At 40.4% G+C, this 25,786-nt stretch overlaps 1 protein-coding gene across 1 annotated transcript in view; it reads left to right on the forward strand.

Annotated features, from left to right (window-relative positions):
• DYNC2H1 (dynein cytoplasmic 2 heavy chain 1) overlaps positions 1–25,786 on the forward strand; it is a 319,035-nt gene that overhangs the window by 140,049 nt on the left and 153,200 nt on the right. Inside the window, 2 exon segments of the mRNA XM_021062717.1 lie at positions 12,458–12,601; positions 15,002–15,091. Of these exon segments, the coding sequence (XP_020918376.1) occupies positions 12,458–12,601; positions 15,002–15,091 (234 nt within the window).

The following is a 25,786-nucleotide window of genomic DNA, read 5'->3' on the forward strand; positions in this document are numbered from 1 at the left end:
GGTATTAGGACTCCAAGGACATGATAACTGCAAAAAAAAAAAAAAAAAAAAAAAAAAGAGAGAGAAAGCTATTTAAAAACAACGGATTTTTGAGTCTGATTCTTCCTATTATGGAGAGGGCGATAAGAGCTTGAGGGCATCAAGGGTAAGGACTGCTGATCCTTGTACCCTGCTGAGTACTCTGATTTCTGGCATTTATCTGAAGTTCTAGAGCTATAAATTTGTGCTGAAATTGAAAATGAGTGTGTTAGAAATGACTTTTGGAGAGCATCTTTGCCATTTCTGGAACTTTTCTGAAATTAAGGTATATTTAAAGAGGTAATAAGCAATTTTTTCCATTAAAAACATTTTTCTTCCCTTCTCATTCTGGACCCCATGAATGTGATGATGTGCACCCTTTTCTTCTAGTTGGTTAAAATCCTCTTTTCTTCATTCTTTTGATATTTCCTATAGCAAAATTTCAACCTTATATCATCAGTACAATGTGCCTTTTCCACTCCCTACATTCAGTGATAGAGATTTGCTGAAGAAAATCAAACAACGAAGCAGATGAATGTTACTGTGAATTTCTAGTCTCCAACCTGACCTGGACCATATCAGACACCCTTTCTTTCCCATTTCCCTTAATGAGGTTTTTTTTTGTTTGTTTGTTTGTTTTTTAGGGCTGCACCATATGAAAGTTCCCAGGCTAGGGGTTGCATTGGAGCTGTAGCTGCTGGCCTACGCCAAGCCACAGCAATGCACGATCCAAGTCACATCTGTGACCTATATACCACAGCTCATGGCAACGCCAGGTCCTTAACCCACTGAGCAAGGCCAGGGATCGAACCTGTGTCCTCTTGGATTCTAGTCAGATTCTTTTCTGCTGAGCCATGATGGGAACTCCGAGTTTTCCAAATTTTATTTTCAGTGTTTTTCGGTAGAATTGCTCAAATTCTACACTTATACAGTATTACTTTTGTCACTTGGGAAAGAGCTCTACTGAAACCAGAATAAGAACAAACTTATTAGAGCCTGTTTCCAATCTAGTCATCCCACCTTTTCTACCAGGGCTAAACTTGGCAGATGTCATAACTGTCATTCTATAGCAAAAGGATTTTGGACTTTCTGTGCGTTCTCTTTTGGAACAGACATCGCTAAGTTAACACACATAATTTTACCAGTATCATATTTATAAACCTGGTGCTTTGATCAGAGTGACGTGGAGAACCTTCCCAGAGTTCCAGTCACAACCTCTAGGCCATTTAATCCTATGAGCCTTTCATTTTTATCATCCTTTACCTCCAGTCAGAATGAAAGCATCCATGCTTATTGGCTTGTTCTGTTCTTATGTTGAGCAGTGTTTGGTGCTTTATTATCTTAATGTGGGCACTTGGTACAGTCTTCTTTTCTACCTTTACTTCCAGCAATGTTTTTGGGCACCAGTCCCCCACTAAACTCACGGTTCAAACTTTTCTCCCCTGCAGCATAGCATATAGTGTCATTCCTTCTGACATGACCTGAACTGGTTCTCTTTTGAAATATAAAATTGTATCATTTATTCTCTGATTACAACTGTTTACCATTCCATCTTACCCTAATACAAGTTGCTTACCTCTTTCACCTAAGACAAGTGTTTTTTTTTTTTTTTTCCCACTGTACAGCATAGGGACCCAGTAACACATACATGAATACATAATTTTTTCTCCCATTGTCATGCTGCGTTGTAAGTATTTAGACATAGTCCTCAGTGCTACACAGCAGGATCTCACTGTAAATCCATTCCAAGAGCAATAGTTTGCATCTGTTAACTCCAAGCTCCCAAACCCTCCCACTCCCTCCCTCTTCCCCTGGGCAACCACCAGTCTGTTCTCCATGTCCATGATTTTCTTTTCTGTGGAAGGTTCATTTGTGCTGTATATTAGATTCCAGATATGAGTGATATCACATGGTATTTGTCTTTCTCTTTCTGACTTATTTCACCCAGTATGAGAGTCTCTAGTTCTATCCATGTTGCTGCAAATGGCATTATATTGTTCTTTTTAATGGCTGAGTAGTATTCCATTGTGTATATACCACATCTTCCTAATCCAATCATCTGTCGATTGTCATTTGGGTTGTTTCCATGTTTTGGCTATTGTGAATAGAGCTGCAATGAACATGTGGGTGCATGTGTCTTTTTCAAGGGAAGTTTTGTCTGGATATAAGCCCAAGAGTAGGATTTCTGGGTCATATGTATAGATCTCAAAGGTACCTCCATACTGATCTCCGTAGTGGTTGTACCAGCTACGTTCCCACCAACAGTGCAGGAGGGTTCCCTTTTCTCCACAGCCCCTCCAGCATTTGTTATTTGTGGACTTATTAATGGTGGTCATTCTGACTGGCATGAGGTGGTATCTCATGGTAGTTTTGATTTGCATTTCTCTAATAATTAGGGATTTTGAGCATTTTTTTCATGGGCTTGTTGGCCATCTGTATATCTAACTTAGAGAAATGTCTGTTCAGGTCTTTTGCCCATTTTTCCATTGGGTTGTGGGCTTTTTTGCTGTTGAGTTGTATAAGTTGTTTATATATTTTAGAGATTAAGCCCTTGTCAGTTGCATCATTTGAAACTATTTTCTCCCATTCTGTAGACAAGTGTTCTTTTTTCTTTTGTTATACATTTTTTATTAAATTATGGTTGATTTACAATGTTGTACAGCCAGAAGTGGCATATATATATATAAACAGGTATGCTATTTGTTACTCTATAGCTGAAACTGAATATATATATTCTTTTTTAAAGTTATTTTCCATCATGGTCTATCCCAGGAGATTGAATATAGTTCCCTGTGCTATACAGTAGGACCTTATTGTTTTTTTTTTTTTTTTTTTTTTTTTTTAATTTTATTTTCCCACTGTACAGCAAGGGGGTCAGGTTATCCTTACATGTATACATTACAATTACAGTTTTTCCCCCACCATTTCTTCTGTTGCAACATGAGTATCTAGACATAGTTCTCAATGCTATTCAGCGGGATCTCCTTGTAAATCTATTCTACGTTGTGACTGATAAGCCCAAGCTCCCGATCCCTCCCACTCCCTCCCCCTCCCATCAGGCAACCACAAGTCTCTTCTCCAAGTCCATGATTGATTTTCTTTTCTGAGGAGATGTTCATTTGTGCTGGATATTAGATTCCAGTTATAAGTGATGTCATATGGTATTTGTCTTTGTCTTTCTGGCTCATTTCACTCAGTATGAGATTCTCTAGTTCCATCCATGTTGCTGCAAATGGCATGATGTCATCCTTTTTTATGGCTGAGTAGTATTCCATCGTGTATATATACCACATCTTCCGAATCCAATCCTCTGTCGATGGACATTTGGATTGTTTCCATGTCCTGGCTATTGTGAATAGTGCTGCAATGAACATGCGGGTGCATGTGTCTCTTTTAAGTAGAGCTTTGTCCGGATAGATGCCCAAGAGTGGAATTGCAGGGTCATATGGGAGTTCTATGTATAGATTTCTAAGGTATCTCCAAACTGTTCTCCATAGTGGCTGTACCAGTTTACATTCCCACCAACAGTGCAGGAGGGTTCCCTTTTCTCCACAGCCCCTCCAGCACTTGTTATTTGTGGATTTATTAATGATGGCCATTCTGACTGGTGTGAGGTGGTATCTCATGGTAGTTTTGATTTGCATTTCTCTTATAATCAGCGATGTTGAGCATTTTTTCATGTGTTTGTTGGCCATCTGTATATCTTCCTTGGAGAAATGTCTATTCAGGTCTTTTGCCCATTTTTCCATTGATTGATTGGTTTTTTTGCTGTTGAGTTGTATAAGTTGCTTGTATATTCTAGAGATTAAGCCCTTGTCAGTTGCATCATTTGAAACTATTTTCTCCCATTCTGTAAGTTGTCTTTTTGTTTTCTTTTGGGTTTCCTTTGCTGTGCAAAAGCTTTTCAGTTTGATGAGGTCCCATGGGTTTATTTTTGCTCTAGTTTCTATTGCTTTGGGAGACTGACCTGAGAAAATATTCATGATGTTGATGTCAGAGAGTGTTTTGCCTATGTTTTCTTCTAGGAGTTTGATGGTGTCCTGTCGTATATTTAAGTCTTTCAGCCATTTGGAGTTTATTTTTGTGCATGGTGTGAGGGTGTGTTCTAGTTTCATTGCTTTGCATACAGCTGTCCAGGTTTCCCAGCAATGCTTGCTGAATAGACTTTCCTTTTCCCATTTGATGTTCTTGCCTCCCTTGTCAAAGATTAATTGACCATAGGTGTCAGGGTTAATTTCCAGATTCTCTATTCTGTTCCATTGGTCTGTCTGTCTGTTTTGATACCAGTACCACACTGTTTTGATGACTGTGGCTTTGTAGTATTTCTTGAAGTCTGGGAGAGTTATGCCTCCTGCTTGGTTTTTGTTTCTCAGGATTGCTTTGGCGATTCTGGGTCTTTTGTTGTTCCATATAAATGTTTGGATTGTTTGTTCTAGTTCTGTGAAAAATGTCATGGGTAATTTGATAGGGATTGCATTGAATCTGTAGATTGCTTTGGGTAGGATGGCCATTTTCACAATATTGATTTTTCCAATCCAGGAACATGGAATATCTTTCCATTTTTTTACATCTTCTTTGATTTCTTTGATTAAGGTTTTATAGTTCTCGGCATATAGGTCCTTTACCTCTTTGGTTAGGTGTATTCCGAGGTATTTGATTTTGTGAGGTACAATTTTAAAAGGTATCGTATTTTTGTATTCCTTTTCTAATGCTTCATTGCTGGTATACAGAAATGCAACTGACTTCTGAATGTTAATCTTATATCCTGCCACTTTGCTGAATTTATTAATCAGTTCAAGGAGTTTTGGGGTTGAGTCCTTAGGGTTTTCTAGGTATAGAATCATGTCATCTGCATACAGTGACAGTTTCATCTCTTCTCTTCCTATATGGATGCCTTTGATTTCTTTTGTTTGTCTAATTGCTGTGGCTAAGACTTCCAAAACTATGTTGAAGAGCAGTGGTGAGAGTGGGCATCCCTGTCTTGTTCCCGATTTGAGTGAGAAGGCTTTCAGTTTTTCCCCATTGAGGATTATATTTGCTGTGGGTTTATCATAAATGGCTTTGATTATATTCAGGAATGTTCCCTCTATACCCACTTTGGCGAGGGTCTTGATCATGAATGGATGTTGAACTTTGTCAAATGCTTTTTCTGCATCTATTGAGATGATCATATGATTTTTGACTTTTTTTTTGTTAATGTGGTGTATGATGTTGATTGATTTGCGTATGTTGAACCATCCTTGTGAACCTGGGATGAACCCAACCTGGTCATGGTGTATAATTTTTTTGATATGTTGTTGGATTCGGTTGGCTAAGATTTTGTTGAGAAGTTTTGCATCTATATTCATCAATGATATTGGGCGATAGTTTTCTTTTTTGGTGGTATCTCTGCCTGGTTTTGGAATGAGGGTGATGGTGGCCTCATAGAATGTCTTTGGGAGTATTCCTTCTTCTTCAACCTTTTGAAAGAGTTTAAGGAGGATGGGCACCAATTCCTCTTTATATGTTTGATAGAACTCACCTGTGAAGCCATCTGGTCCTGGGCTTTTATTTGTAGGGAGTGATTTTATGACCTCTTCAATTTCATTTCTAGTGATTGGTCTGTTCAGTTGGTCTGTTTCTGCTTGATTCAGTTTTGGCAGGCTGTAAGATTCTAGAAAATTGTCCATTTCTTCCAGATTGTCAAACTTATTGCCATATAGTTGTTCATAGTATTCTCTTATGGTTTTTTGTATTTCTGCTGTATCCGTTGTGATTTCTCCTTTTTCATTTCTAATTTTGGTGATTTGGGTTCTTTCTCTCCTCTTTTTAGTGAGTCTAGCCAGGGGTTTATCAATTTTGTTCACCTTTTCAAAGAACCAGCTCTTGGTTTTATTAATTTTCTCTATTGTTTTTTGAGTCTCTATTTTATTGATTTCTTCTTTGATCTTTACAATTTCCTTCCTTCTGCTGACTTTAGGACTTCTTTGTTCTTCTTTTTCTAATTCATTTAGGTGGAGGGTTAAGTTGTCAATTTGGGATCTTTCTTCTTTTTTGAGAAAGGCCTGGATTGCTATAAATTTCCCTCTGAGCACTGCTTTCGCAGCATCCCATAGATTTTGAGAGGTTGTGTCTTCATTATCATTTGTTTCAAGATAGTTTTTAATTTCCTTCTTGATTTCCTCATTGACCCATTGGTTTTTTAGTAGCATGTTGTTTAGTCTCCATGGAGTAGGTTTTTTCTCTTTCCTTTTCCCATGGTTGATTTCTAATTTCATGGCATTGTGGTCAGAGAAGATACTTGAGATAATTTCTATGCTCCTAAATTTATTGAGATTCGCTTTATGTCCCAATATGTGGTCGATTCTTGAGAATGTTCCATGAGCATTTGAGAAGAATGTGTATTCTGCTTTTTTTGGATGTAGTGTCCTGAAGATATCAATTAAGTCTAACTTTTCTATTGTTTCCTTTAGGCTCTCTGTTGCTTTATTGGTTTTCTGTCTAGAGGATCTGTCCATTGATGTGAGGGGGGTATTTAGGTCTCCTACTATGATTGTATTCTCATCAATATCTCCCTTTATGTCTGTTAATATTTGTTGTATGTATCTGGGTGCTCCTATATTTGGGGCATATATGTTGATGATAGTAACATCCTCTCCTTGGATGGATCCCTTAATCATTAAATAGTGTCCTTCTTTGTCTTTCTTTATGTCTTTTGTTTTAAAGTCTATTTTGTCTGATATGAGCGTTGCAACTCCTGCTTTTCTGTCATGTCTATTGGCATGAAATACTTTTCCCCAGCCTTTCACTTTCAATCTATATGTATCTTTTGTCCTAAGGTGAGTTTCTTGTAGGCAGCATATTGAAGGTTTTTGCCGTTTTATCCACTCAGCCAATCTGTGTCTTTTGATTGGGGCATTCAGTCCATTGACATTTAAGGTGATAATTGATAGATGATTATTTATTGCCATTTGATCCTCGTGTTCCAGTTGATTCTATGGTTCTCATTCTTCTTTTTTTTTTTTTTTTTTTTTTTTTTTTTTTTTTTTTGGTTGGATGGTCTCCTGTTATTATCTGCTTGAGTGTATTTTTTTTTTTCATTTTTTGCAAATGCAATATTTGGTTTTGGCTTGTGGTTGCCCTGTTTTTTAAGTATGCTAACCCCTTCCCATAATTGTGTGTTTTAGCCTGATGGTCCTGTAAGTTCAAACACTTCATTATTATATTAAAATTAAGAAGAGAGACATACATACAAACAAAAAGGATTATTTACCTCCTAACATCCCTTGCCCACATTTTATGGTTTTGATGACTCTTTTATTTTTTTCTTTTTAATTTTATTTTGTTTGAAGCATGTTCATGATTAAATCTGTATGCTGCCTTATTTGAGTGACTGCTCTCTGATTGTATCTTCCTCAGTCCTAGTTCTTCCTCTTCTTCTTCTTCTTTTTTTTTTTTTTTCTTTTCTTTTTTCTTCCCTTTCCTTCCTTTCTTTTTGGTTTAGAGAAGCCCTTTCAATATTTCCTTTAACCTGGGTTTTGTGTTGCTGTATTCTTTAAGTTTTTGTTTGTTGGGAAAAATTTTTATTTCCCCTTCTATTTTAAATGATATTCTTGCTGGATAAAGTATTCTAGGTTGCATATTTTTTCCTTTGAGCACTTTAAATATCTCTTGCCATTCCCTCCTGGCCTGTAGTGTTTCTGTAGAGAAATCAGCTGATATTCTTATGGGGGTTCCCTTGTAGGTAACATTCTGTTTTTCTCTTGCTGCCTTTAGGATCCTCTCTTTATCACTAACTTTTGCCATTTTTATTATGATGTGTCTTGGTGTGGGTCTGTTTGGGTTCAGTTTGTTTGGGGCCCTCTGTGCTTCTTGTATCTTGAATCCAGTATCCTTTAGATTTGGGAAGTTTCCATCGATAATTTCTTCAAATATATTTTCCATTCCTTTATCTTTTTCTACTCCTTCTGGAATTCCTATTATGCGTAGATTGGCCCGTTTTATATTATCCCATAGGTCTCTTATATTGCTTTCCAGTTTTTTGATTCGGTTTTCTGTCTGTTGACCAGATTGAGTGATTTCCATTATTCTATCTTCCATATCACTGATTCGTTCTTCTGCATTATTCATTCTGGTTTTTACTGCCCCTAGTTCAGTTTGCATCTCTGCAAATGAATGTTCTAGTTTTTCTTGGCTCCTCCTTATATTTTCTAGCTCCTTTCTGAGGGTATCTGCATTGCTGTTCATATCTTCTCTTAATTCCTTCAGTATTTTCACTATTTCTCTTTTGAACTCCAGGTCTGTCAGACTGCAGAGATCAGTTTCATTGTTGACTGTTTTAGGTGAGTTCTCCTGTTGGTTTGACTGGGGGTGGTTTCTCAGCTTCTTCATCTTGCTTGTTGTCTTCTTTCTCCTGAGGGAGTTGTACTCTCCGTTATCGGGTAGTGTTTGCCTTGTCACTGCCCTGGAATATTTCCTGAGGGCTGTCGTTGTTGGTCAATCTTTTTTTGAGGCAGTGTGGCTTTTCTGGAGTGTTGATGGGACTAACAGTGTTTCTTTGAAGCAAAGGAGGACTTCCTGAGGGCAGACAGGACTGGGAGGTCCACCCCACGATGGTAGCAGATTTCACTTGGTTCTCAGCACCCCCTGGGGTCTTGGGCGGGTAGCAGGGCCCTTGGAGACTCAAGAGGTTCCTCCCCAGGGCAGCCCGACTCAGAAAGACCGTCTGAGATCTTTTCCCGATTCCGCCAGGCTTGTTGCAGCTTTTCTGGGCTGCAGGGGGTCCTGCCTGGAGCTGGCAGTCCTATGCAGCTGGTCCACTAGGTCTCAGCACCCCTTGGGGTCTTGGGCGGGTAGCAGGGCCTTTGGAGACTCAAGAGGCTCCTCCCCAGAACAGCCCGACTCAGAAAGACCGTCTGAGATCTTTTCCCGATTCGGCCAGGCTTGTTGCAGCTTTTCTGGGCTGCAGGGGGTCCTGCCTGGAGCTGGCAGTCCTATGCAGCTGGTCCACTAGGTCTCAGCACCCCCTGGGGTCTTGGGCGGGTAGCAGGGCCCTTGGAGGCTCAAGAGGCTCCTCCCCAGGGCAGCCCGATTCAGAAAGACCGTCTGAGATCTTTTCCCGATTCGGCCAGGCTTGTTGCAGCTTTTCTGGGCTGCAGGGGTCCTGCCTGGAGCTGGCAGTCCTATGCAGCTGGTCCACTAGGTCTCAGCACCCCTGGGGTCTTGGGCGGGTAGCAGGGCCCTTGGAGGCTCAAGATGCTCCTCCCCAGGACAGCCCGACTCAGAAAGACCGTCTGAGATCTTTTCCCGATTCGGCCAGGCTTGTTGCAGCTTTTCTGGGCTGCAGGGGGTCCTGCCTGGAGCTGGCAGTCCTATGCAGCTGGTCCACTAGGTCTCAGCACCCCTTGGGGTCTTGGGCGGGTAGCAGGGCCCTTGGAGGCTCAAGAGGCTCCTCCCCAGGACAGCCCGACTCAGAAAGACCGTCTGAGATCTTTTCCCGATTCGGCCAGGCTTGTTGCAGCTTTTCTGGGCTGCAGGGGGTCCTGCCTGGAGCTGGCAGTCCTATGCAGCTGGTCCACTAGGTCTCAGCACCCCCTGGGGTCTTGGGCGGGTAGCAGGGCCCTTGGAGGCTCAAGAGGCTCCTCCCCAGGACAGCCCGACTCAGAAAGACCGTCTGAGATCTTTTCCCGATTCGGCCAGGCTTGTTGCAGCTTTTCTGGGCTGCAGGGGGTCCTGCCTGGAGCTGGCAGTCCTATGCAGCTGGTCCACTAGGTCTCAGCACCCCCTGGGGTCTTGGGCGGGTAGCAGGGCCCTTGGAGGCTCAAGATGCTCCTCCCCAGGACAGCCCGACTCAGAAAGACCGTCTGAGATCTTTTCCCGATTCGGCCAGGCTTGTTGCAGCTTTTCTGGGCTGCAGGGGGTCCTGCCTGGAGCTGGCAGTCCTATGCAGCTGGTCCACTAGGTCTCAGCACCCCTTGGGGTCTTGGGCGGGTAGCAGGGCCCTTGGAGACTCAAGAGGCTCCTCCCCAGGACAGCCCGACTCAGAAAGACCGTCTGAGATCTTTTCCCGATTCGGCCAGGCTTGTTGCAGCTTTTCTGGGCTGCAGGGGGTCCTGCCTGGAGCTGGCAGTCCTATGCAGGTGGTCCACTAGGTCTTAGCACCCCCTGGGGTCTTGGGCGTGTAGCAAGGCCCTTGGAGACTCAAGAGGCTCCTCCCCGGGGGAGCCCGTCTCAGAAAAACCGTCGGAGAATTAGGTCGATCTATTCACGGCCTGGCTAGGCTTGTTCTAGCTTTTCTGGGCTGCAGGCCTTTTCTAGGGGGCTGGTGGTGTTTGGTGCTGCTCTGTGGAAGTGTAGCCCCTCCAAAGGGCAAGCAGGCCTGTGCAGGGAGAGCCCCTGCGGTGGTAGGCTTCAGGCAATTGTTGAGGCCAGCCCTCCTGGATGGCAGGCAGCCCCAGGTTCGGCGAGAGCGTAGGGGGTGGCGGGGGTGGGGGGAGGGAATGCACTGGGAAGCACAGCTTTCTGCTAGCTAGCGGGCCTGTAAGCTTGCTGTGGCGTGGGGGGTATTCTATGGGGACCCACCCCTTCTTCTCTCCCCTCCCCAGCACGGGCGCAGACCAGGCTCTTCTCCCAGGTTCCCTCTGAGGCGGCTTTCCACTTCCCCGCCCCTAGAGTATTGCTCCCTTCCTCTGCGACAGCTTTGTTTTCTAGTCTCCCAGGCAGTCTCTGCCCTGTCAAATGGTTTAGAGACCTCCCAAGCAGTTTCCGCTCTTCCCCGCCCCCCTAGCCCGGGGACTAATCTCTGGAGCCGAGGTCTCGGTGCCCAGCCCCCCCCCCCAGGCGTCCCCCGGCCCTTTCTTGGGGACTAACCTTCGGAGGCGAGGTCTCGGTGCCCAGCCCCAACCCAGGCGTCCCCCGGCCCCCTCTCGGGGACCAACCTTCAGAGCTGAGGTCTCGGTGCCCAGCCCCCACCCAGTCGTCCCTCGGCCCTTTCCCAGGGACTAACCTCTGGAGCAGAGGATTCGGTGCCCAGCCCCCACCCAGGCGTCTCAATTTTTGGTGACTGTGCCCGTAGTTCAGATGGTCCGTTGGGTTCTTGATCGTTTTTCCGTACTCCGACTTACTGCTACACTCTTCTCTGCATCTGGAGATTCCTCCGGTTCGTTTGATCTTTCGCCCGGTAGGAGACTTTCCAGGGTGCGGGATCCCTTTCTCCTCCGCAGTTCCCTTTCGGGAGCGCCCGTCCCGCTCGGATTCACCTTCTCTCACTCTCCTCTTTTCTCCCGTTCTGCCCAATAATGTCACGAACTTCTTGCCGTTATTGGAGTTTAGGTTCCTCTGCCAGCGATTGGTTGTTGTTCTGTGCGAGTCATTTCTTCTGTAGATGTGCTTTTTTTGTTGTGTTTGTGGGAGAGGGCGAGCGTGTCCCCCTACTCCTCCGCCATCTTGTCCTCCCATCTATTGTTAATCTGTTCCAAATTTAATAGTTTGCACCTACTAACCCCAAACTTCCAGTCCATCCTTCTCCATCTTCCTTCCCTCTTGGCAACCACAAGTCTGTTCTCTATGTCTGTGAATCTGTTACTGTATTGTAGATAGGTTCATTTGTGCCATATTTTAGATTCCACATATAAGTGATATCATATGGTATTTGTCTTTCTCTTTCTGACTCACTTTACTTAGTATGATAATCTCTGGTTTCATCCATGTTGCTAGAAATGTCATTATTTCATTCTTTTTTATGGCTGAGTAGTATTACATTGTATATATATGTACAACATTGTCTTAATCCATTCATCTGTTAATGGTCATTTAGATTGTTGTTTGCATGTCTTGGCTATTGTGAATAGTGCTGCTGTGAACATAGGGGTACACGTATCTTTTGAATTATAGTTTTGTCCAGATATATGCCCAAGAGTAGGTTGTTGGATCATATGGTAGGTAGTTCTATATTTATTTTTTTTGTGTAATCTCCATACTATTTTCCATAGAGGTTGTACCAATTTACATTCCCACCAACAGTGCAGGAAGGTTCCTTTTTCTCTACTCCCTCTCCAGCATTGTTATCTGTAGACTTATTAATGATAGCTGTTCTCACTGGTGTGAAGTGGTCCCTTATTGCTAAAACAAGTTTTCTTGATCTTCATTAAAACCAACCCAGGAACTACTGCTAGCTGTGTAATCTGAGAGGTAGAGATGAATTTGGAATGTATTGCCCTCAGTTTCATAAAATACAAAACAAAAATGTAATATCTTAGGATAAAAATGAAAATATAAAAACCTAAAATAGAAAATCTAGATTGTGGGATTTCTTTGAGTTATAAAGTTCTGTGATTCATCTCTATTTGTTGTATTTATGTAGAAAGAGTAAGGATGTAGCTAGATAGATGCATAGTAGTCTGTAGGTTGCAGTAAAGCATTGATACTAAGGTGTTTCCCCCTACCAACCATTGATCCTCAGGAGCGGGATGCCTATCTGCCTCTGGCTGAGAGTGCCAGCAAGATGTACTTCATTATCTCTGACTTGTCCAAAATTAATAACATGTACCGTTTTAGTTTGGCTGCATTTCTCCGACTTTTCCAGCGAGCTCTTCAAAACAAACAGGTATGCTATTGGTTACCCTATAGCTGAAACTGAATATGAGAGATCATTTTACTAAGGTACTTAACGATAAGTTCCTGAGAACATTTGCTTAGAATTATGTTTCAAAAGACCACATGTACACTTTTAAGCAATATTTAAAAGAAAATAACTCCTTAGTTACATTTTATGTTTTTAACAAACTATCCAAATCTGACAGTCCTCTTAATGAAAATTTTTATATTCTGATTATAAATTAATAAATGATTATGTTCTGAAATGATCATTAAAAGAAAAACCTGGGTGATTCATAGAGGTGTAAAATAAGAAATTATCCACATAACTACCTGGAGAAAGCAATATTTAAAACTCCATTCTATACCCTTATTGTTTGAGGCTGTGATAGGTCCCAGATATTGCTCTATAAAATGGAAATACAGGAATATATACTGTTATATCAAGCTTGTATTCTAATGGAGGGAACAATATATTAAATGATATAAATAATTTTAACCAAAAGGTATCATACTGTACTTTAAAAATATATTGTAGACAATTTTCATGTCAAGAAATAGAAAGCAGAGTTCCCGTCGTGGTGCAGTGGTTAACGAATCCGTTTAGGAACCATGAGGTTGTGGGTTCGATCCCTGGCCTTGCTCAGTGGGTTAAGGATCTGGTGTTGCGGTGAGCTGTGGTGTAGGTCACAGATGCGGCTTGGATCCCGCGTTGCTGTGGCTCTGGCGTAGGCTGGTGGCTACAGCTCCGATTCGACCCCTAGCCTGGGAACCTCCATATGCCGCGGGAGCGGCCCAAGAAATGGCAAAAAGACAAAAACAAAAACAAACAAAAAAAAGAAATAGAAACCTACACAATATTTTTGAGAGCTTGTGAGGCCATATCCTACTTTATTTAACTGCCTTCTATAGGGTGTTCTGGTTAGGATGAAAACAATGTTTTTCTTATGCTCACTGATTCTTTCTTATGCTCAAGGATTTTGTGGGGATTTGGTCAGGGTACCATAGAGATGGCTTACCTCTCCGTCATAATGTCTCAAGTCTTAGTTGGGAGGAATTGAGAGTGGAATGAGTTTGGAGAGGCTTCACCTGCATGTCTGGTACTTGAGGTGGGAGGACTTGATGATGAGGACTGCTGACAGCAGCACCTCTCCATGAGGCCTGGCCTCCTCACAGCAGAGAGTAGTTGGATTTCTCATATTGCATGTTGGGACATCCCATATATATTCCAGGGAACAAAGCAAAATCTGAGTTGGCTTTTATAACCTAGCCTTGGGTCATTCTTCTGTATTCCATTGGTTGAAGCAGTCAGAAGCCTGCCCAGATTCAAGAAGGTCCTTGCTACTTATCTGTTTTGTATTTAGTAGTGTATATATGTCAATCTCATCCTCCCCTAAGTCTGTCTTTCTGAGGAAACATTATTATTCCCTCAATCAACATTTATTGCAGACTTACCATGTCCCAGGGCTTTATCTAGGTACTTGGGTGATTTAGCAGAGGATAAAACAGGAAAAAAACATCCTTGTCTTCATTGGCATGGACTAGTTAATATTTTCATGAATGAGTTATTTCAGAAAAATCTTCATCTGATTACAAATAATGATTAAAGTTTACTGATGTCTTTTTTAAATTACTAAAGTAAATCATTTGAAGTTGTTCTTAAATTCAGATTTGACAAAATGGCACATAATGAAGAGCTTGTGTTTTGCAGGTGGGTTTGTTTAGTAAAATCTGTCATCTTAGTCCTGTTAGACAAGATAAGCATTTCCCCCATGGTATATTTGTAATGTCCTTTGGACAAAGATTAGGTTTCAAGGTGGGGAGAGAAGCTGAAGAATTTTTTTGTCTTTTTAGGGCCACACTCAGGGCATATGGAGGTTCCCAGTCTAGGGGTACAGTCAGAGCTGTAGCCACCGGCCTACGCCAGAGCCACAGCAATGCGGGATCTGAGTCACATCTATGACCTACACCACAGCTCACACAATGCTGGATCCTTAACCCCCTGAGCGAGGCCGGGGATCAAACCCGTGTCTTCATGGATGCTAGTCGGGTTCACCAACTGCTGAGCCATGACAGGAACTCCTGATGCAGTATTTTTAATGCAAGTAGGAATCAACGTGGTGTGGTCAAATTAAATTCATATTGCATTAATGGTAATTGATTTTAATTTTCATTTATTGAAAGCATAAATTCTATACATTAAAATACATCAATGTTGATTACATTAATATAGAGGTTTAATATATTTATTTATTTATTAGTGCCTTGAGTTTGAGTGACAGAGATAATTGTTCCAGAATCAGTTTTGAGTCTGAGAGAACAATTTATAAGCATGATTAAACTCTGGAGTACCTTTTAAATGTTCATGAATTTCCTAATGGTTTTTCAATTTTCAAATTGTAATCTACAGGATTCTGAAAATACAGAACAGAGGATACAGTCTCTTATTAACTCACTGAAACATATGGTGTATGAATATATATGTCGTTGTCTATTTAAGGTAAGGAACTTTGTTTTTCATGTGTAAAATATTACTCAAACCTTGATTTAATACAGTATTAGGTTAAATTATATAACTCTGGAAAGGTAATAAAACTGACATTTCTGATTATTTCCCAAGAGCAATATTCCTGACTAACCAGATTGTCTTACAGCACTTGGGGTATAGTAGGGAGAAAAGTGACAAGTAAACCACAGGTTAGCTGATGTAGTTCTGAACATCTCAGTAGCAAGTGAAAGAGGAAATGATGATGAATTATGTAGGTCATTTTCTAGCTGACGTTTCTAAATTTCAGTACCACTGACATTTTGGATCACATAGTTATATAGTGGGAAGCTGTTTTGTACATTTTAGGATATTTAGTATCGCCTCTGGCCTCTACCAGCTAGTGCCAATCTCCCTTGCCCCATTGTGACAGTCAAAAGTATCTGTTGACACTGCTAGATATCCTTTAGGTTGGGAAACAAAATAATTTTCTAGTTCTCCCATTAGGGAGTAAACTAATGCCTGATCCTGAGATATGAGAGAAATTTGTCATAGACATCTTCATAGTATAAGGGCCCCAGAGGAATATACAATGAAACATACTTTAGAAATGTCATGATGTTACAGAAAACACAGAGTTTTCTCTTAGATTTTTTTTTTTTTTTTTAAATTTCATTCTTTGGGTATAGTTTGAGATATGTTAAAGAAGCAATTTGTAAAGGCAGTTAAGTGAGACGAATAGAGTTATTGTGGTCCAATTATATAGGCTTCCTGAAAAAGATATACTTCATATACTTCTCGAAAAAGATATACTTAATATACTCTTTAGAATGAGATAGTAATTTTTATGATTAGAGTGATTGTTGAGGATCTTTACTTTAGAAAGGGAATAAATCCTTCAAAGTACCTATCAGCACTCTGACAAGGATGTTATTGGAAATTCGGAGAATTATAGTTGAACATTTAGGCAGAATTGAAAGCTGTGGATGCGTATTTTTCTTATAAAATTCTTATTCTAAAAATCAACTGTTCGGTCTTCAATTTTAACTTGTATAAAATGAGAAATTGTAAGGAAATAATCTCAAAGCCCTTTTTGTCACTAGTTATGATCCTGAATATGAGGGTGATATATTGGTAGTTTCAAGGGTTATAGATTCATGATATCTTTTAACGTTTGTGTAATACATTATCGCATATAAAACTTTGTAAAATTTGATTACACAAAATTTGAAAATATTTTTCAGAAAATGTTTCAAATTTAATGAACTATGTGGAAAACATTAAACATTCATTTAACCCTTTCCTCCTACTATTACTCCTTCATTAGAAGAAACGAGTTCGAGATTTCACATGTTCCTTAGAGGTTTATTTCTTTTTTCTTCATATTCATATGTACAAATATATAGATCTAGCTTTTAAAATTTTCCTTTTTTTTTTCCTGTAGCATCCTTTTTGTTCCAGTAGGTCCTGAAGATCTTTCTAAAAATAGAAATGTTAGCCTCCTTATTTTTAGTGATTATGTGGTATTCTATAATATGATTATATGTTAGTAATATATTGGTAGATAATTAGATTCTTTCCGTATTGTTTATTGTTACAAATGACTGCAATGAGCATCTTTAGTAACTCACCATTATGTACATGTGTAAGTAAATATTCAGTAGCTTTCTCTTCTAGGAGGTTTATGGTTTCAAGTCTTGCATTACAGTCTTTTTTTTTCCCTTTTTAAAATTAAAGTATAATTGACTTACAATATTACATTAGTTTCAGGTGCACAACATAATGATTCAGTATTTTTATACATTACATGATAGGTCTAGTAACCGTCCGTCACCATTCAGAGTTATTACAATATTCCCTATGATGTACACTGCAAACCTACGACTTATTTATTTTATAACTGCAAGTTGTACTTATTAAGATTTCATAATTTTTAATAAGTAATTAACATTCCATTATGTATATATTATAAATAATGTTGCAACGACCATAGGGAAAGCAGATATCTTTCCGAAGTAGTGTTTTTGGGTTTTTCGGAAAAATGCCCCAAAATTGCAATTACTACATCATATGGCAGTTCTATTTTTATTTTTGTTGTTTAAAAATTTTTTTATTGTAGTCAGTTTACAGTATTCTGTCAATTAATGCTGTATAACAAAGTGACCCAGTTATACACACACATTTATATATATGTACATACACACACACACACACACACACACACACATATATATATATGCACATTCGTTTTCTCATATTATCTTCCATCATGTTCCATCACAAGTAACTGGATATAGTTTCCTATGCTATACAGCAGGACCTCATTTTTTATCCATCCCAAATGCAATAGTTTGCATCTACTAACCCCAGACTCCCAATCCATCTCACTCCCTTCCCTTCCCTCTTGGCAACCACAAGTCTATTCTTCACGAGTTTGTTTCTTTTTGGTAGACTTTTTTTTTTTTTTTTTTTGGCTTTTCTAGGGCCACACCCACGGCATTTGGAGGTTCCCAAGTTAGAGGTCTAATTGGAGCTGTAGCCACCGGCCTATGCCAGAGCCACAGCAATGCCAGATCCCAGCCGCGTCTGTGACCTACACCACAGCTCACGGCAACGCTGGATCCTTAACCCACTGAGTGAGGCCAGGGATGGAACCCGCAACCTCATGGTTCCTAGTCAGATTCGTTAACCACTGAGCCACGACAGGAACTCCTTGTTTCTTTTCTGTAAATAGGTTCATTTGTGCCATATATTAGATTTCAGACATAAGTGATATCATATGGTATTTATCTTTCTCTTTCTGACTTACTTCACTTAGTATGAGAGTCTCTAGTTCCATCCATGTTGCTGAAAATGGTATTATTTTATTCTTTTTTTAGGCCGAGTAGTATTTCATTATGTATATGTACCACATCTTCTTCATCCATTCATCTGTCAATGGACATTTAGGTTGTTTCCCTGTCTTGGTTATTTGTGAATAATGTTGCAGTGAATATAAGGGTGCATGTATCTTTTACAAGGAAAGTTTTGTCTGGATATATGCCCAAGAGTGGGATTGCTAGATCATATGGTAGTTCTATATTTAGTTTTCTGAGGTACCTCCATACTATTTTCCGTAGCGGCTTTACCAATTTACATTCCCACCAACAGTGTAGGAGGGTTCCCTTTTCTTCATACCCTCTCCAGTATTTTTTATTTGTAGACTTTTTAATGATAGCCATTCTGACTGACGTGAAGTGGTACCTCACTGTAGTTTTGATTTGCATTTCTACAATAATTAGTGATGTTGAGCAATTTTTCATGTGCTTGTTGTCCATCTGTATGTCCTCTTTGGAGAAATGTCTATTCAGGTGTAATGCCCATTTTTTACTTTTATTCTTTATTTTATTTTTTATTTTTTTGCTGTTGAATCTTATGAGTTGTTTGTATATTTTGGAGATTAAGCCCTTTTCGGTTGCATCATTTGCAACTATTTTCTCCCATTCAATAGGTTGTCTTTTTGTTTTTTCAATGGTTTCCTTGCAAAAGGAAAATCTTTTAAGTTTGATTAGGTCCCATTGGTTTATTTTTGTTTTTATTTTTATTGCCTTGGGAGACTGACCTAAGAAAACATTTGTAAGGTTGATGTCAGAGACTGTTTTTTGCCTGTGTTCTCTTCTAGGTGTTTTATGGTGTCTTATCTTATGTTTAAGTCTTTAGGCCATTTTGACTTTTGTTTTTTGCATGGCGTGAGGGTGTGTTCTGGTTTCATTGATTTACATGCAGCTGTCTAGTTTTCCCAGCACCACTTGCTGAAGAGACTTTTTAAATCTAATCTACTATTGATTCCTTCTAGTATATTTTTTCAGTTATTGTATTCTTCAGCTCTTTTTAGTTTATCTTTATGTTTTCTCTCTGTTGGCACTTTCTCTGTGTTCATCCATTTTACTCCTGAGTTTGTTCAGCATCTTTACGATCATTACCTTGAACTCTGTTGAGTAGATTGCTTATTTCTACTTTGCTTAGTTTTTCTTCTGGGCTTTTGTCTTTTTTCCTTTGTTTCAAACATATTCCTCTGTCTTCATACTTTGCTGTGTTCATTGTTTTTATTTCTATGAGCTGTGTAGGTTAGGTGTGTTTTTAGGTCTTGGAGAATGGCTTATGTGAGAGATACTTTATAGAGTTCAGAAGCTCACTCCCTTCTGCTTACCATAGCTGTATACTCTAGGGGTGCCCGTATATGGGCTGTGTGGACCCTTCTATTGTAGTAGGGCTAACTACTTTGTACTAGTCCGTGGGACTGGCCTTTGGTTGGCTGCCAGGCCCTACCTCACGTATTGACTGCCGGGCCCTGGTGGATGTGGCCAGGCCATAGCATGGCTGGCTATATGACCTGCGGATTCTGGAGCTAGTGATGGCCTGCCGATGGGCATGGGCAGGTTCTGGGTGTCTGGCTGCATGTTCTGGGATACTGGAGCTCATAACAGCCCACTGGTAGGAGGGGGTCGGGCTGCTGGGCTAGGGGACTAGGGAGGCTGGAGTTGGTATTAGCCTACTGGTGGGCAGAACTGGGTGCTGGAGTGGCTGGCTATAGGCCTGGGGCGTTCTGGCTTTGGCGCTGGCCCACTAGTGGATGTGTAAGCCCCTGGCATTAATAAGCTAGAGGAAGGACACCAAAATGGTACTTGGCTAGCACCAATGTCCTGATGGTTCAACCTTATCATTCAACCCTACCTCTTCATTTTTTCTTAAACCTTTGCGATTGTCCAAGCAGCCTATTATATTTTTTAGAAGTAGCTCCCCATAGTTGGAAATGTATCATGACCTGTCAGTGTCCCACAGAAGAAGATCTTATTCAGCAATAGATTCAGGCTGATTTGAAGCTAGATATTCTGGGAGTAGCTTTTAAAGTATGAAAATATATACAGTCCGGTGGGACTGCAAATATAAGCCCCACTGGCCTTTGGTTATGTCTGAGTTGTTGTATTTTCTGAGTGGCAGTTGGAAAAACAGAGGCTTTAGACAAATGGATAAACTTTCTTTTTCTGGGAGATACTGGTGAGCTATATTAAGGCAGAAGGAGATTGCAAAAATGGCATTCCCTGACCAATGATTCCTTTTAGAGGAGCTCCAAACCAACCCTGAAGCCAAACCTGAGGCCTGCTCCTCAAGCCAAACCTCCAGTATAGGCAAATAGGCTTCTTTCACAGAAGGTTGGCGGGTGTCATTATTGCTGTCTGTGAAGAACCCTGGGGATGGTAGCCTGCCAAGAACTGTCTCTCTGATTGTTACAGTCCCATGGGACCCAGGAATGCAAAAGCTCTCTTGGTCCAGAGCCAGGTGATCAAAGGGTGTCCTTTTGGCTGTAGTTATAAAAATCAGGGCACCAGAATTATGTAAATCTCACATCTGAAAGATACTGGAACCCTGGAGCAGGGCAGGGAAAGAGTGCAAAGTGGCCCCTATGCCTGCAGTGGGGCAAAGAAAGTGTGAAAAGATGACACCCCCTGGAGAAAAGCTAAAAAATGATGGCACCTGCTAGCTAGCAGAGGGAGAGTGTGAAGATGGTGCCCACCAGTGTGTGTACCCAGACTGTTTCAACAGGCTTTTAGGTATATGTGTTAAATTAGATGCCTGCCTCTTTGGCCAGTGCTTTCATCTGTACAACTGAGCCTCTTTCATCAAAGTCTGATCTATATGGGCTGCTCCTGAGCTGGGACCCAGGACAGGTGAGTCTCAGCATGGAAGCCTTTTTTGAGCTGTTTCTGAGAACAAGTCTTGTGGATATTGTGCAAGCCTGGTTGATTTTCAAAGCTAGATGTTTTGGGAGCTTCATAATCAGGTGCAGGTCTTTAAAGTTGGGCTGCCTAGTATAGGGTTCAAACCCTTTGCTCCTCAGGAAGAAGGTCTGGGTTTTGAGTTTCCTCTTAATTTTGGTCACGGTTCCAGGGGTGGGTTTTATGGTAAGATTACATTCCAGCCTCTCCCACCTACTTTCTTCTCTTTTGCCCAGTGTGTGGTAATTGCTCAGCTAGCCTTTAAGGTGTTTTTCAGGGAAATTATTCCATATATATAGCTGTACATTCCATGTATCCATAGGAGGAAGTGAGTTTGGGATCTTCCTATGTCACTATCTTGAACCAGAACACTAGATTTCTCGATGAAAGTGTAATCATTTGTCCAAGGTTACAGACTTTTGAAATTTTGTTGGGAATTAACAAATTGCCTTCTAATACTTTTTTTTTTTTTTTTTTTACCAGTTAATACTCCTCCTCACAGGGTATTAAGGTACCTTTTTCTTTTTTTAATTTTTAATTTTTTAAAATTTTTATTCAATTTTCTACTGTACAGCAAGGTGACACAGTCACACATACATGTAAACATTCCTTTTTCTCACATTGTCATGGTCCATCATAGGTGACTAGATAGAGTTCCCAGTGCTGTACAGCAGGATCTCATTGCTTATCCATTCCAAAGGCAATAGTTTGCGTCTCTTAAGCCCAGATTCCCTGTCCATCCCACTTCCTCCTCCTCCACCTTAGCAACCACAAGTCAGTTCTCCATGTCTATGATTTTCTTTTCTATGGAAAGGTTTATTTGTGCCGTGTGTTAGATTCCAGTTATAAGTGATATCATATGGTATTTGTCTTTCTCTTTCTGACTTGTTTTACCCAATATGAGAGTCTCTAATTCCATCCATGTTGCTGCAAATGCATTATTTTGTTCTTTTTTATGGCTGAGTAGTATTCCATTGTGTATATATACCGTATCTTCTTAATCCAATCATCTGTCAAAGGACATTTAGGTTGTTTCCATGTCTTGGCTATTGTGAATAGAGCTGCAATGAGCATATAGGTGCATGTGTCTTTTTCAAGGAAAGTTTTGTCTGGATATATCCCCAAGAGGATATGGGTCCTCTTGGGGATATATGGTAGTTCTATGCATAAATTTCTAAGGTACTTCCATAATGTTTTCCATAGTGGTTGTACCAATTTACATTTCCACCAACAGTACAGGAGGGTTCTCTTTTCCACCCACCCTCTCCAGCATTTGTTATTTGTGAACGTATTAATGATGGGCATCCTGACTGGTGTGAGGTGGTACCTCATAGTAGTTTTGATTTGCACTTCTCTAATAATCAGTGATGTTGAGCATTTCTTTCATGTGCTTGTTGGCCATCCATATGTCTTCTTTGGAGAAATGTCTGTTCAGATCTTTTGCCCATTTTTCAATTGGGTTGTTGGCTTTTTTGCTGTTGAGTTGTATAAGTTGTTTGTATATTTTAGAGATTAAGCTTTTGTCAGTTGCATCATTTGAAACTATTTTCTCCCATTCTGTAAGTTGTCTTTTTGTTTTCTTTTTGGTTTCCTTTGCTGTGCAAAATCTTGTCAGTTTGATGAGGTCCCATTGGTTTATTTTTGTTTTTATTTCTGTTGCCTTGGGAGACAGACCTGAGAAAACATTTGTAATGTTGATGTCAGAGAGTGTTTTGCCTATGTTCTTTTCTAGGAGTTTGATGGTGTCTTGTCTAGCATTTAAGTCTTTAAGCCATTTTGAGTTTATTTTTGTGCATGGTATGAGGGTGTGTTCCAGTTTCATTGATTTACATGCAACTTTCCAGTTTTCCCAGCACCACTTGCTGAAAAGACTTTTTCCCATTTTATGTTCTTGCCTCCTTTGTCAAAGATTAATTGACTGTAGGTGTCTGGGTTTATTTCTGGGTTCTTTGTTCTGTATGTCTGTTTTGGTACCAGTACCACACTGTGTTGATTACTGTGGCTTTGTAATATTGCCTGAAGTCTGGGAGAGTTATGCTTCCTGCTTGGTTTTTGTTCCTCAGGATTGTATTGGCAATTCTGGGTCTTTTGTGTTTCCATAAACATTTTTGCATTTTTTTTTGTAGTTCTGTGAAAAATGTCATAGGTAATTTGATAGGGACTGCATTGAATCTGTATATTGCTTTGGGTAGTATGACCGTTTTTACAATATTAATTTTTTAACCCAGGAGCATGGAATATCTTTCCATTTCTTTGAATTCTCTTTAATTTCTTGATTAATGTTTTATAGTTCTCAGCATAACAAAAGAAAAATCAAAAACCACATGATCATCTCAACAGATGCAGAAAAAGCACTTGACAAAGTCCAACATCCATTCATGATAAAAACTCATTCCAAAGTGGGTATAGAGGGAACATACCTTAACACAGTAAAACCCATTCATGGGAGTTCCCGTCATGGTGCAGTGGTTAACGAATCCAACTAGGAACCATGAGGTTGCGGGTTCGATCCCTGCCCTTGCTCAGTGGGTTAACGATCCGGCATTACCGTGAGCTGTGGTGTAGGTTGCAGACGTGGCTCGGATCCCGAGTTGCTGTGGCTCTGGTGTAGGCTGGTGGCTGTAGCTCCAATTAGACCCCTAGCCTGGGAACCTCCATATGCCGCGGGAGCAGCCCAAGAAATGACAAAAAGACAAAAAATAAAAAAATTTAAAAGAAAACCATTCATGACAAACCCACAGCCAATATATTACTCAATGGAGAAAAGCTGAAAGCCTTCCCACTAAAATCTGGAACAAGACAAGGATGCCCACTCTCACCACTGTTATTCAACATAGTATTGGAAGTCCTAGCCACAGCAGTCAGACAAACAAAAGAAATAAAAGGTATCCAAATTGGAAGAGAAGAAGTAAAATTGTCATTGTATGCATATGACATGATACTATATATAGAAAACCCTAAGGACTCAACCCAAAAACTTCTCGAACTGACCAACAAATTTAGAAAAGCAGCAGAATATAAGATTAACATTCACATATTGGTCATATTTCTGTATACTATGAATGAAATATTAGGAAAGGAATACAAAAATACAATACCTTTTAAAATTGCACCCAAAATAGTCAAATATCGGAATAAACCTGACCAAGGAGGTACCTTTTTCCTTGCATCCTTGTCAACTCTGGAATTACCACTTTTTAATTTACTACATTGTTGTTTATAAATAATATCTTATTTTTATTTCTTCTATTTATTTTTATTAAAGTTGTTTCTTAATAAACTTTTCTTCCTTACTTGCCATGTTTGTCTATTTGTGATATTTGTTTGTTTTCTTTGCATTTTTTTTTTTTTTTTTTGGTCTATTGTCTTTTTAGGGCCACACCCACAGCAGATGGAGCTTACCGGGCTAGGGGTCAAATCAGAGTCGTAGCTGCCAGCCTACACCACAGCCACAGCGGCTTGGGATCTGAACTTCATCGGCGATCTACACCACAGCTCATGGCAATGCTGGATCCTCAACCCACTGAGCGAGGCCAAGGATCAAGGTCGCTTCCTCATAGATACTAGTCAGGTACTTTAACCACTGAGCCCACAACAGGAACTGTTGTTTTCCTTGCATTTTAAAGAATAAGTTTTGCTTTATAGAACAAGTCTACTTTATTGTAATTACTATTTTAATATATATATATATATTTTTTTTTTGTCTTTTGTCTTTTTGTCTGTTGTTGTTGTTGTTGCTGTTGTTGCTATTTCTTGGGCCGCTCCCGCAGCATATGGAGGTTCCCAGGCTAGGGGTTGAATCGGAGCTGTAGCCGCCGGCCTACGCCAGAGCCACAGCAACGCGGGATCCAAGCCGCATCTGCGACCTACACCACAGCTCACGGCAACGCCGGATCGTTAACCCACTGAGCAAGGGCAGGGACTGAACCCGCAACCTCATGGTTCCTAGTCGGATTCGTTAACCACTGCGCCACGACGGGAACTCCCTATTTTAATATTTTTTAAGTATTGGATTTATTTTTTGATATCCATATTACTTAATTTGCATGATTTTTTTTGTCTTATACTGAAACTCCCTATACAATAAACATTTGCCCAGCCCATATCCCTCCAGCCTTGGGAACCACCATTCTACTTTCTATCTCTATGAATTTAACTACTCTTGGTACCTCATATAAGTGGAGTCATGTAAGTATTTGTCCTTTGTCACTGGGTTATTCACTTAGCATAATGTTTTCAAGGTTCATGCATGTTACCAATTTGCATTTTAAATGCCCATTTTGTCCCCCCTCCTCCCTCAGGCTTCCTCCTCCCCTCAAGTTCAGGAATCCACAGTGTTCTCTGAGGAGGTAGTCTGTCTGGGTGTCTCTCATCTTTCTTCATTCCTGTGCAGAAGGGCTTTTCCTGGAGACTCAGTCATCCTCATTTGATTAGTGATTCATTTGAGAGCTGAAACCAAATGAAATGGAATTTCATTTCCAGCAGGGCTGATCCAAAAGTTCATGCTCATAAACTTGCTTTACAGTAATCTATATACATTGAGTTTTACTGCTCTGGCTGCTCTGTTTCTCCCACCCCCTGCCAGATGCATAGGACCAAGGGACCCAGGCCTGAGGGGAGGCCCCAGAGTGCTTGTGGGATGGTTGGGAAACAATTTGAACATGGAATTGCATTTTTGTTTCTTGAATACTGCTGGTGCTGTCATTGATGAAGGGGGCTCCTTGTACAGCTGCTTCTTACTGCAGTTCATGCTTTACTATCTGACCCTAGGAGGGAGTTTGAAAGAATAAAATGGTGGTTGGGAGATGGAGAGGGGCAGCACCTGTAGCACCCTGGATACCAGACCCAGCAAGTCCTCCTGAATATAGCTTTAGTCTTTTTATTTTCTGGTAAATATATTATGCTACAAATTTTTATTTTGGTCAGTCTCCCAATAATAATTTTTTTTTTTTAC

This window comes from Sus scrofa, chromosome 9 (genome assembly GCF_000003025.6).
Source record: "Sus scrofa isolate TJ Tabasco breed Duroc chromosome 9, Sscrofa11.1, whole genome shotgun sequence".
Lineage (NCBI taxonomy): Eukaryota > Metazoa > Chordata > Mammalia > Artiodactyla > Suidae > Sus > Sus scrofa.